The sequence below is a fragment of the Melampsora larici-populina genome (genome assembly GCF_000204055.1).
Source record: "Melampsora larici-populina 98AG31 unplaced genomic scaffold MELLAscaffold_40, whole genome shotgun sequence".
NCBI classification, from domain to species: domain Eukaryota; kingdom Fungi; phylum Basidiomycota; class Pucciniomycetes; order Pucciniales; family Melampsoraceae; genus Melampsora; species Melampsora laricis-populina.
Genome location: NW_006768804.1, coordinates 165,295 through 178,233, shown reverse-complemented (window position 1 = coordinate 178,233; position 12,939 = coordinate 165,295). Strand labels below are relative to the sequence as shown.

Here is a 12,939-nt window from a genome sequence, read left to right as displayed (position 1 = left end):
GATATCATCAGCACGAAATCAAATATGAGTATGATCAGCAATAGTCTCTTGAAGTTGAACTCACCAATATTGAGAGTGCAATATCAACCTAATTTCTCGCTTTCTCCTTCATAGCCAGCCCATTTGCTCAATTTGTCTACCACGTCCAGGATTCTAGTACCATAGAAAATGTGTGTATCAGGTTTAATGAATTCCCATCCTTTGATATTCGAAGTCGAATCATTCGCAGACTTTTCATTAGATTTAAACCGCTCAAGTGTAGTACCCCAAATAGTCCATTCTTTTTTAACAATACTATAAGAACCAACCGGTGAACCACAGTTCTTACAACGTAATTTGAATTTCCTACCAGGCATAGATTCATAAATATCTAATTTATCTGAAATACCTTCTTCTAAATGTTTAAAAGGAATCATAGTTGAATTTAACCATTTTAACGATTCTTGTTTCCAATGAGTTGTCCAAACAAATGGAGATCCATTTAAACGTTGACAGTTTGTACAATGACAATAAGCTGATAATGTTAAGTTTTCTGGAATGGTTTTGATTGAGTTCTCGCTAGTTTCTGAATCGATTGAGCTTTGAGCTTTGTTGGTGATATCTATGCTGAATTGAACGTTTTCACAGAAACATGAACCGCTTAGAGTTTGTAAGGTTGAAGAAGTCATCTTTGGTGTTTTGGATAAATCTTTAGAGGATTTGACAATCTGGATTGTGACGTGAACGGTGTAAGCATTGCTGAGAGTCAAGTGAAGTGAGGATGAATGACGTCAGGGTTGATCACATGTGAATCATGAACAGTCTCTTTCACATATCGCTCGGTCTCACTTCAAAAACTAACAATTTATATTCAGAATGCTCAGATTGCAATCACCCCTCATCAAGTTTATTTTTCCTAGGCAATTCAGCAGCACTCGAAGATGCCAATTGATACCAAGTCATTTTAGAAAATTACAAGACGCAAGATTGCAACAAAAAGAAAAGATGACAAAATCTTACATACAAGTCACAACAAAAGCAACACCTGAAAATTAAAACATCCTGGTGAAGACCAAGGAGTGATAGACGATAAAATGTGTGGAAATTGAAGGCCACAGGTCTCTGAAAAGATAGCCTTGAATACCACTAGACACTTCAACATCTGATATGACAAAAACCCCTAAGAACAAATCAATGACATAGATGAAACAAAATGTTTCACAATCAACTTTTTGCTTTGGATTACTATTCTAAGAATTGCAAGAGGGGGACAATAATGACAACCATCCTGATCCATGTTTTGCTCGAGTTTCAGGTGACAAGGGTGACAAATTTAACAATGCCAAGACAATAATGTCAACAGAGATCGAATTTGGCGGATCAGACGACCTTTATTCCTCCTTTCGGAAGTGTGATTTCAGTTCTGGATCTATTTGAGCGTCATCTCGCCAATTTCTCTTCTCACTACGTCTGCCGGGACATAAGACTATTGTGACTCAAATGAAAGGTGAAAAATAAATGGACGGAGGAACTGTGGAACTTTAAGGCATTTTGAAAGACTGCATGGTGATGAAGCCTCAATGGTATGAAGTACATATGAGAAGAGCCAGATTTGAAGAGAATTGAGTTTGATTTGTAGGCTCACCACTACAAAGAGTACAACATCAAGCCAGCTGCTCGCTGTCTCCCTCGTAGCCGACCCATCGGCCCAAATTATCCCTTATATCTAAGATTCTAGTGTCGTAAAAGATGTGCGCAGTTGGTTTAATCAAATCCCATCCTTTGATCAAAGTCGTATGTTGACTTGAAGTCAAATCAGTAGAGGTCGAATCGGATTTCGATCGTTCAAGTGTTGTACCCCAAATGCACCACTCTTTGTTAGCGATGCTATAAGAACCAACAGGCGAACCACATTTCTTGCAATGTAACTTAAATGCTTGACCAGGTGTCAATTCGTAAACTTGAACCGTATTAGGTAGTCCACTTTCGAGATGATCAAAAGGTACTATAGTTGAATTGATCCATTTGATCGCTTCATGTTTCCAATGAGTAGTCCAAACAAATGGAGCACCATTCCGACGTTGACAATTAGTGCAATGACAATAAGCCGATAAAATCAAGTTTTCGGGTTTAATTTCTGAAGCTGCTTTATGTTTCTTCTCGAGATCCGATTGATTTGTGTTTGAGGCTTCGTTAGAGAGATGGATGCTGAATTGAACGTGTTGACAGAAACATGAACCATTCAAGGTTTGTAAAGAACAAGAACTCATGTTTTGTGTTTTGGATGATAATCGATGGTGGACAGTCAATCAATTCGTTGCCTCTTGACCTCTCTTGACTCAGCCACGGGCAGCTGTGACGTCATAGGAATCAAAGCAGATCGCAGACCAGTGACACTTTCAAAGCGTATGTCACACTTGTAACATTGCCAGCACAGGACAGCTGGCAGTACCATGCTCCAGATTTCTCAAACCTTTTCCAGGCTCACTTTGTCCAGAAGTCAGTAAATACTTCTTGAAATCATGTTTTTTGGTGAATAAGAACAACATCCAAAAAGATTCTTATACGATTATCAGTTTGCTCCGTTCTGTTTTGTTTGTATCAACAATCCTACGGGTTTGGAAAGTTCACTCAACAAATCCGAGCACGCCGCCTAAAATAAATAGGCCATCTGCAAGCAATCATTTGGTGCACGGCTTGCGTATGGAGCAGGGAGGTTGTCACAGCAGGAATTGCTCCACAATTTCACGATCCGCAAACAAGCTAACCCCATTGAAAATCAAAACTTTGAGATGATAATTTCAGCATGAAACCTCTCCTCTCATTTCTCTCAACTAACTATGCATACCTATACCTGTCAGACAAGCTGATATGGGTGTGATAAAATACACTTATTTTTGTAGCATTATTGTCAATTGGTATGGGTTTCCGACCAAAAATAATGAGTGGATAAAAAAAGGAACGCTGAAGTGGATATTAAGAAAAAAGAGTACTTCAATAGAAACAATGATGGTATGATTATTCTACATATTTCATGTTTGAATTTTGTGCAATCAAATAGCAGGCAAAGACTAAGACTGGAGTGAGATGAGGATTCAAGAAATGATATTTTGAATGTACGTATAGGGATCTGAAAAAAAAAGATACACACTGACAATAGAAATAGCGTTAGTTTGAACTTTGAAGACGAAAAATAGGATTCTTACTCGGAAATATGGTCTGAAATACTCTCGTGTTGACTTTAGGTCAGGCTGAAATGACTTGAATTCGACATCTTAAGGCTCATGGCTTTTCATGAACTGCCATTGGCTGATGAAGATGACTGTGTTGTTCAAGAGTTGAATCAAATCTTCTAATCAAGGAGTCGTGAACTGACAAGTATCAACAAGCATCGAGTTGAGCCGTATCATTCAAATCAGAATCGTCAAGATCTTCACTATCAAGTTGCCGCTACCGCAATTAATCCTCTGCTTTCTAATGAGCGCATACTTTTACACAAACACTCGAATATGTCTAGAAACACAATAATTGTCAATTGGTGAGATTTCTTCTCGAATGTTTCCACTTGACATGAGAATGTAGTAAGTGTTTCGTATATGTATGGCTCAAGACAAGTTTGAGTGAGATTGAGGATTTATGTGGTTTGAGTTTGACTATCTGATCACCGAGACCGAGGTGTCTGAACTCAGACTGACCAACCAACAGTCAAGAACCTTTTAAACCTTTTGGAACCTTTGATTTCCTTTTTTGGTTCTCCTAACCAATACATTAATTCTCTTTTCTCTCACTCCTTATCACCAAGCTTGAACCATCCAATCCATCATCATCATCATCATCATCATCATCATCATCATCGTCATAGCAATCCCATTCTCAATCTCAAGCCTCAAAACTCCAGAATGGTAAGTTCTCCTTTTTCATGCAGCAATCGATTACCTTTTATCACAATGATCCTGATGGCTCATTTCTTCTATTGAATCAATTCCAGTCTACAGCGTCTAGAAGAAGATTGATTCGTGATTTCAAACGCCTTTCATCAGATCCTCCAGGAGGAATTAGTGGTGCACCATGTCCCGACAATATTATGATTTGGAATGCTGTTATCTTTGGTCCGGGTGCGCGCTTCAAGATTCATTTCAAAATCAAAGATTCCCCCTACATACTCTATCGAATCTCATACCACTCGGTTGAGTATTCATCTCAAAGACGATATACTTGAGAATACCATCAAAGCTTGGTGATCAACTGAAGTGCTCCGTATTGACTATCAATCCCTTTTTTCATATCATAGCCGATACGCCATTTGAAGATGGTACCTTCCGACTTATACTTACTTTTGATGAATCTTATCCGAACAAACGTAAGTTCAATCGCCTTCTACATAACCCAAATTGATAAAATCTTCAAGAATAAGACTCAAAGATTCTGATCGGTTCATAACTTATTCTTTTATATTCCTTTTGTTTTGTTTGAGAAAAAATCAGCTCCGACAGTGAAATTCTTGTCCAAGATGTTTCATCCAAACGTTTACGCCAATGGAGAACTTTGTTTAGATATTCTACAAAACCGTTGGTCACCAACTTATGATGTTGCAGCAATCTTAACATCTGTTCAATCACTGTTACATGACCCTAATCCAAATTCGTATGTCAAAACCTTTCTTCTCAAAAACTTATTGAAAACTACAAGTTAAAAGAAGATGTTTTGTTTGCCTGTGTTTGTTTGGGTTTTATTAGGCCTGCCAATTCTGAAGCAGCTAATCTTTATCGTGATAATATGAAGGATTATATTAAAAAGGTTCGAGCAACAGTAGAAGCGAGTTGGGTAGACGAAGGTGCATTAGCTGGTCCAGCTGGTTCTTCTTCTTCATGAAATTCTCTTGTTACATCATGTATATTGTCTTCTTCTTCTTCTAGTTCTCTTATCTTGTTTTTCTTTCCCTTTTTTCGATCCTCATCTTCATCTTCTTCTTCAACAAACTTGTTGTTTTCAATTTTTTCCTCCTTTACCTGATCTGTATGATGATGTATAATGAAGTAGAGTAAATCTGTTTCAGGATTAGGTATTGGAGTTTTCTTTAAGGATTTGATTGAGAGATATTTACAAAAAGATTGAAATCATTCTTTATATTTCTCATGATATGTGCGATCAATTTACTCTTGATTCATGTCTTTTCAATGTGTGTGTCTTCCTTTTTTCTCACTTTGCATCTCTTCTGTTGAATGTTTTGAATCTATTTCATGTACATGATTCAATTTTATGCATTTATATATGATTTGGAGCTCATTCTTGTTATGAGATCTGATAACAGATTCATCATACCCTCAACCTCATTCGAGTACCTCATCCGCGGTACAGAAAACTCAGAACTAGATGGGTAATCTTTTGAGATCACCATCAGGTGTGTTTGTTAAGATAAACTCTATGCAACACAATACAGCTCTGTTAGTCAGACTTCACAGGACCCCGGTATGCTCCTATGAAGGGTACAGATCTAGAATTGTGACTTTTGAGCTCGCGCGGAGATACGACATATGGGATTAAACAGCTTTCTCTTGGATTTTACCGGTTTCTGCCTGAATTTCAGAGTTGCTAAGTCCAATACAGCTGATTAAAAAGACTAAACCTGTCTTAAAGCTATGGGTAAAGCCAGGGACAAGTTTCCGAGCGAGCTCAAAAGTCACATTTTTGGATCTGTACCCCTTATAAGAGCATACCGGGGTCCTGACTTCACATCAATGCAAAAGAACCTTACCGGCCTCACTGCTCACCATTCCTACGGTGCTGGTCAGATGAAAGTGTGCTACACATCAGGTTTCATCATTTTGTTCATTTGCTGAAAATCTATTCAAAGTTGATGATTTCAGTTTCAAGTAAATTCAATAATTATTTTTTGTACACTGCGTACAGAATTGACTCTCAACTTAATAGAATGTATAACTCATTCTGATTAATGGTATATCCAAGAAAGATAATTGATTCCCCAAAACCAAAGTTCCTCATTAGATCTTATAAACTTGTGAACCTGACCCCCTAAAGACTCATCATGTGAACTGGGTGGGTCAAGCTCCTTTTCAGACTTTATGGGAGATCAGGTCCTCATACCAATTGATATCTTGTTTCTTTTCCTTCAAATCCCAAGAGGAAGCAGCACTACGGGCCCGGCGGACTGTGCCTGTCTTTTGTTTGCTCGTGAACACATGCACACAACTTTCATTGTGGCCTCAAATGTAGCTAGCGTGCGCTTCTCAATGAGCACCCACCACACAAATGCAGTGGTATGGGCTACAGGGTTCTACCCGCTTTCTTCCGCGCAAGAGTGTGGAACGGAAACTGTATGGGAAAGTCAGGGTATGGTAGTATGAGTAGTATATGGGGAAAGAGCAGAGTCACTAGAAGCAAGGAGTACTCCATGGTAAAGATCAAAAGGAACAAAAGAGTGTAAAACAATCATGAAATATGCTGGATCTGACAGTGGACTAGAAAGGAAAGGATTATTCAGAGAGGGTAGGTCTTACTCTTAGGAAAGGACATAAATTTAATCCTTTTAGTAACACGCTGAGCAAATCAAAACAGCAGGTCAGCAAGGAAGTCAAAATCAAAAGAAGTATGTCTGGTTGAGGAATTGGTTAATATCTCTTCCTCTTCTGGATCATGTAAGCATATGGTATGCTTCCTAGTTGGTAAAAAATTTGAGATGCGCATGGTACACCAAAGAAGATACAGCCAATTTGAGGATGAATGATTTTTTTAAAATTTGCAACGTGGTGCAAGGACATCAGCAAGTAATCTGTGTGAAGCCTTATGGAAAGGATCGACAGAGAGATATCATGGATGGTGCAGTAGATGAGCTTATATGAAGCCTGTTCAGGCAGTGAGCCTTGACCTCTGCACTTCACGCTCACTTGAGATGAACCAATTATGAAGTTTGAATCTCATGTCAAACTGGTTGTGTGTCAAGTTTCTCTGCACTTGAGGTTGGCTTTGAAGTGGCTCAGGCCAAATTTAAAGCACCAGAAAATTGGAGTATACATTGCTTGGCACGCTTCATAGTCAGAAATTGCTAGCTCAATAGTCAACACAACCACTCTCAACACGGGCGGACCCTGAGCTAGTCAGAGGAGGAGGATGACAGTCAGTTTGATTTTGACAGAAATTGGGCCTTCTTTCATCTTCATGGACTTTAAAATTTCATCTCAAATATTTCAAATTTGTAGTTCCCATCTTTTGAAACACACTTCTTTGCTTCATGCACCTACGTACAAATACAATCATTTTAATGTACAAGGGCGTACTCTTTTTTAAATATCTTGATGATACTAGACTCACGCGTGTATAGAATCTTTCACCGCTCCTTTTCTTAGATAGAAAAAATCCGTAAAACCAATTCAATCTCAATATAAACACATGATGTTCTTAAAAAAACCTAGAGACAAAGGAGGTTTTTTTGAAAAAGAAAGCAGAAAGATAAAATGATTTTTCCATGAAGAGAGATAGAGTGATACGTTATTTAAGCTTTGATCGAGTTACAAGACCAGGTAAGAGTTAAAGATTAAGTGTTGATTGTTAACTGAAATAAAATTGGATGGCAAAAAAAGGTAGAGATAAGTTTGATGTGTGTGTTGAGGAGAAAAAGAGAACTACGTGAATACATATTTTGAAAGAGAACCTACATAAACTTCGGGAGGAGCCAACCCATTGCGAAATCACGATTGGACTTTAAGTTTGAAAAGAACCCTCAGGCTCCCGGCTCTTTACCTTTTAAACACACCACTCTTTGAATATCCCAAATTATTCAATTACTCTCCACCTCTCTCGACTGTGGATGTTTCTGTGTTTACACTTTGCACAGCCATGAAGTCTAGGGATATGGTTGACCCCCAAATAGCAAAATTACTGAATATGAAAGAATCAAATTAAATATCGGCAGTATTTTGACCGGAACGCCAAGGTAGCGCTTGTCATTGTGAAATCCGGCTATCTGGATTCGGGCGGATGACTGGGTAAGTATGACAATTCATGATGATGTTCAAACACCGGTGTGTTCAAATAGAATTTCAGACAGTTTTATTCAAAAGTTGATGATTGTCAAACTTGTCGTACGGAAATGAAAAGGTGGAAAGAAATTTCACTCTTTGGCTTATAGCCTCACCACCAGGTTATTTGCGCACCAATGTACAGTTGTTTGCAAAAAGCTTGCCGCAAATTCACCGCCAAATTGCTCAAGTTTTGCGGGCAAATTTGGGCAAGCTTTTTGAAAAAGACTGTATTTGCACGCCAACGATGGCGATGCTCTTAGTCAAGCTCACTCTTGAGCTAGAGCATGAAGTTTGATGTTATGTAAATTTTGAATTTCTGTTGGGCGGTCAAATTATGATTTTGAAGATATCAGGGAATCAGGGGGATATCATTGTTTGATTAGATGCAAATGTTCAATGAAGGGCGTGTTTTCAAAATCAAAGTGGTGTCAGTGAATGATGAGTTGAAGTTGAACCATCGGATTCATTGAGAGTGGTCCAAAACTGAACTTAACTAAGTACATACACATAATCGAAGAAAGTCACCCAAATGTGGATTGAACTGATATAAACACAAAATTGGAGATCCCGTTCGTCAAATTAATTGCCAAGAAAAGGAAACTTGCTCGAATTTCTTTAATCACACATCCACGAACTCAAACGATATTCTCACTATTGCTTCATTCTCAACATCACTTGGATACAAATCAACCTACAAGCCAAACCTGGCATTCATCAAATCAATCTTTCACTTCAACTCATCATCATCATCTTTCTCACTTTTCATCATTCTTAAATCTCATCTTCATCATGTACGGTCGAAAACAATCCATGGATTCTCAAGCTAGACCATTAGGAAAAGTCGATTATTCTCAAGCAGATGATGATCCACATGATCAAGCTTTTAATTCTTCTAATCCTAATTTACAGCATGAAGTTTTTACCAATGAAAAACAGAAGAAGAAGAAAAAATCAAGTTGGCTCAAGTTTGGTATGCCTTTAGCTGTCATCGCTATCATTATCGCTGCTGTTCTTGGTGGTGTACTGGGATCCCATCATTCTAGTTCTTCTACTCATTCAGCTGCTGCAGCATCGGGTGCCGCAACTGGTGCTGGTGCTAATGCTGGTAAAGATGCAAGTCAAGTTCTCTTTACCGGTTATAATGCATATGGTGTACCTCAATATCCTTTATCAGCTCATACAGCCTATAATAGTGCTCCATCACTTTCTTCAAATGAAAACTTAGGATGGGGTCAAGATCCTAATTCACCTGATCCATCATCTCAATCTATACGTTCAGATCGACCAAGATTATTTGCTTCAACTTATAGATGGAATCGTTTACCATCACTTATCAAAATCGATCCTTATCTAGCTGCTTGGAATTCTACTATCTTTTCAAACGCGACTGCATTTTATAATTTACCTCCTACAAATTATTCAATCGATGGTGGTTATTCTGGTTCTGGTGTACTTGATGTTGGTCGTGAAGTACAATTAAGACTTAAACATTGGGCTTATGCTTATCGAATGAGTAATGATACTAAATGGGTGGATCGTGCTTGGAGAGAATTACAAACTGCTGCTGGAAATACTACTCAACCCTTTGGTAGAGCTGGTAATAATTGGAATACTGAGTTCGTAACTTTTTTGTTCATATCTTGCGGTTCTCGATGCTCTACATAACTCGCTACCTGGTCTGACGTTTTATGACGGTTCTCTTCTCTATTCGATCATCAAGTCATTGGTTGGATGTCGCCGAGTTCACCGTTGGTTTTTCAATTGCGTATGATTGGATGTACGAGGCCTGGACAGCTGATCAAAGTAAGCCAATGGTTTTTAGATTCCTCTTTACCATTCAAATCACTGACGAGCGATTTCAAATTGGTCAGGAACTGCAATCATGTGGTCTATCATCAATCTGGGACTTCAGAAAGGTATCGAGTCACACTCTACCAATGCTTGGTTCTTGACTACCAACGGCAATTGGAATTGTGTCACCAATGGTGGAATGGTTATCGGTTCGCTCGCTGTCATGAACGATGACCCTACTGGTACCGCTGCCAAACTGTTACCACTTGCTCTTCAGTCTGCCTCCACCAATTGTGTCAATGCTGTTTCTCCTGACGGGACTTGGAGTGAGACATCCGATTACTGGTGAGCCCGCAGAAATGCTTCTCTGTGTCATTCAGCCTCCTAACTCATGACTGATTGACCAACTTTTTTTGTAAATCAGGTACTTTGGATCTCAAGGTCATGCTCAGATGGCTTCAGCTCTCTTGACCGCTACCGGTTCTACTCAGCAACTTCTCTCGGCTAATCCGGCATTCAATCTCAGTGGGCTTTACCACATGTATGTCTACGGTAACACCTGTCAGTTCAATTATTTTATCCTTCCGTGCCGTATGATAGTCACTTAGGCCCGCTGCATTCAACTTTGATCCTTTGATGACTAACAGACAAAGCCAACACTGGTGACTGTGGACCAAATAAGTTTACCGCATCAGCCAATCCCCTCTTGTTCTATGGTGATCAATTTGGAGGTTAGTGAGATGATTTCTCACTGTTTTCCCGCGTTTGGTTCCTCATGACCGTTTCTTTTGAACAGTTCCTCGTTATACACTCTACCAGCGTGATCGAGCCGACTCTCCAGACCCACTTAGTATGTTCTGGTACAATCCTCAAGTCACTGGAGGATGGTATGTGGGCCTACCCCTTGACCACAGTTTCAGTGACCCAAGTGATGCATGGGTATCGATGCGCTCCTCATGGACAGATACCACTGGGTTGTTTGTGTCTGCTAAATCTGGAAACCTTACTGGGCATCAGACCCATGGTTTCTTAGACGCTGGAACTTTCACACTTGACGCGCTTGGTGAACGATGGGCTGGTCATTTATGTCAGAACGATTATCTCGGAGACGGTTATTTCTCATCGGAAGGTGCAGCGAGTAAACGTTGGCTATACTACAGGTGTCGTACTGAAGGTCAAAATACGATTCTGATGAATGGTATGAACCAGAGTCCAGGTTCGGTCAGTACGGTTTCCAAGTTTGAAAGTACTGGGGAGTCTCAAGATAATATCAATTTCAACATCAACTCGGGTCAATCGACTGCTTATTGGATCACTGATCTCAGTACTGCTTATAATGGGACATCTGTTTTGAGAGGTGTAAGACTGTTGAATGGAAGAACACAAGTCTTGATACAAGATGAGATTACTGGTGCAACTGGCCCTTCTCAATGGCGTATGCACACCAACGCAACCACCACGTATCCAACTGATGGCAAAACAGCTCGTGAGTTTTGCTGCTATAAGCAAGGTGGATTTGATCAACAGACTGACTTTGTGAAATCAACTGCATCGTTTTAGATCTTGATTTAAATGGAAAGACCATGATAGCCACCATTCAATCACCTGCCGATGCGAAATTTACCACGGCACAACCTGTTCGACTTGCAACTTCTCCTCCATTACCATCTGGATCACCTGATTTACCTAATCCTGGTGTTTCAGTCTTAACGATTGATATTCCGACTGGAAGTGCAACTGTGATCGTCTTATTTACACCTCAATGGTCCACTAAAGGATATCAAGCTAATTCGAATCCTAATACTGTACCATTGACATCTTGGAGTTTAACTTCACATTAAAGTTTTTTATATTTCCCTTTTAATTTGATTTAACCTACCTTTGGTTCTAGAGGTTTATTCTTCTAGTAGTTCAGGAAATGATGTATATCTACACATAAATATACATATAGATCTATATAATATGTATGTTTCTTTTTCTCTTTCTGCTTTTGTCAAGCATCAATAAAGTTTTCTCTATTACTCTTCTCTCTTCTCTTTAACAAACAGATCAACTTTTCTCTTTATCATCCTTTTCTTCTAAGTCTATCTCAATCAAATTCTCACTCTTCAAAAAACAGTTTGTTTTTATCTTTTACTCTTATCTCGTCTTAACCTCCTCTATCCAAAGCTTATTCAATTTCTCTCACTATCTTCATAGACATATCAATCTTATCTTTCTCTACCTTTTTTTAAAGTATTGATGTGTCCTTTTTTTGTAGGGTAGATTTTAAAAGAATTAGAACCAGTATCTTTTTTTCTCTTATCTCTTTACCTTTTATTGATTATGATTTATTTTTTAAAGTGAAATTGAATTAGTCTTATGGATGCTTCTTCTTTTACAAAATTCATGTTTTTGAAAAGTTGAACCCCTTTTGAAATGTCTTGCACAATTACACCCTGGAAGTGACTTCTCAGCCTGATCCAGATAATTTTTTCAGAGGATTGATTGGTGATTGCATTGGGTTTCTTAATAGGGCTATGATGAGAGGTGTAGAGCTACTTGATCTGGTGTTATCATTTTCTTGATGTGGGCAACCATGCTATGAGCAATGGTGGCTTGGCTAAGCTATGTTAATTCTGAGTGGTGCCTTAGCTCAGCAATTTTGTGCTTCTAAGATAGCACATAATCTTCAGCATGGATATGTACAGCTAAGCTAAGGCCTTTAACTGACCAGGTCCTGCAGTTAGTGGTATTGTGGGCCATAATAGCAAGGGACAATAGCCCTGCTGTTGGTCTAGCTTAAAAAGAGCCCCATGAACCACATGCATCCCCTGGAGCTTGCAGAGGGGGGCTTGTCCCATACCGGCAAATTTGGCCCAATACCCAATCAAGTTTTGCTGGGGTTATCTCCAGTCACCAAACTCAACCTCTCAGACAAAACAAACCTCCCAATACCCTCTTATGGAAGCTGTGAAGACAATTCTTTTTTATCTTTTGCTCTCTTCAGCAACTCTATAGCTCTTCTGGAGCATGTGTAATTCAATATCTTAGCATGCATAGCTCTAGTCCAATATAACTCTGATTCACCTTTGTAATTCATTATATTACAACCTATCTTTTTAGCACACAAACCCTAGACTTCTCTTCC

The 12,939-nt window shown here is 39.0% G+C and overlaps 4 protein-coding genes across 4 annotated transcripts; 2 read left to right on the top strand and 2 right to left on the bottom strand.

Annotated features, from left to right (window-relative positions):
• Positions 1-83: 83 nt before the first annotated feature.
• On the bottom strand, positions 84-668 carry MELLADRAFT_66138 (uncharacterized protein; the record flags this gene model as incomplete). Its single annotated transcript, XM_007413944.1, has 1 exon — positions 84-668. One exon carries the CDS (start codon positions 666-668, stop codon positions 84-86), a length of 585 nt encoding a protein of 194 aa, XP_007414006.1.
• A 975-nt stretch (positions 669-1,643) lies between these two features.
• On the bottom strand, positions 1,644-2,249 carry MELLADRAFT_109905 (uncharacterized protein; the record flags this gene model as incomplete). Its single annotated transcript, XM_007413943.1, has 1 exon — positions 1,644-2,249. The coding sequence occupies one exon, from the start codon at positions 2,247-2,249 to the stop codon at positions 1,644-1,646; it is 606 nt and encodes a 201-aa protein (XP_007414005.1).
• Positions 2,250-3,878: 1,629 nt separating this feature from the next.
• MELLADRAFT_109904 (uncharacterized protein) lies at positions 3,879-4,851 on the top strand (the record flags this gene model as incomplete). Its single annotated transcript, XM_007414063.1, has 5 exons — positions 3,879-3,881; positions 3,968-4,094; positions 4,271-4,339; positions 4,464-4,623; positions 4,716-4,851. 5 exons carry the CDS (start codon positions 3,879-3,881, stop codon positions 4,849-4,851), a joined length of 495 nt encoding a protein of 164 aa, XP_007414125.1.
• Positions 4,852-8,602: 3,751 nt separating this feature from the next.
• MELLADRAFT_49732 (uncharacterized protein) lies at positions 8,603-12,277 on the top strand (the record flags this gene model as incomplete). The annotated part of the gene is made up of 7 exons (XM_007414064.1): positions 8,603-9,634; positions 9,739-9,821; positions 9,890-10,154; positions 10,234-10,370; positions 10,457-10,540; positions 10,606-11,295; positions 11,370-12,277. The coding sequence occupies 7 exons, from the start codon at positions 8,808-8,810 to the stop codon at positions 11,648-11,650; spliced, it is 2,367 nt and encodes a 788-aa protein (XP_007414126.1).
• Positions 12,278-12,939: the final 662 nt, after the last annotated feature.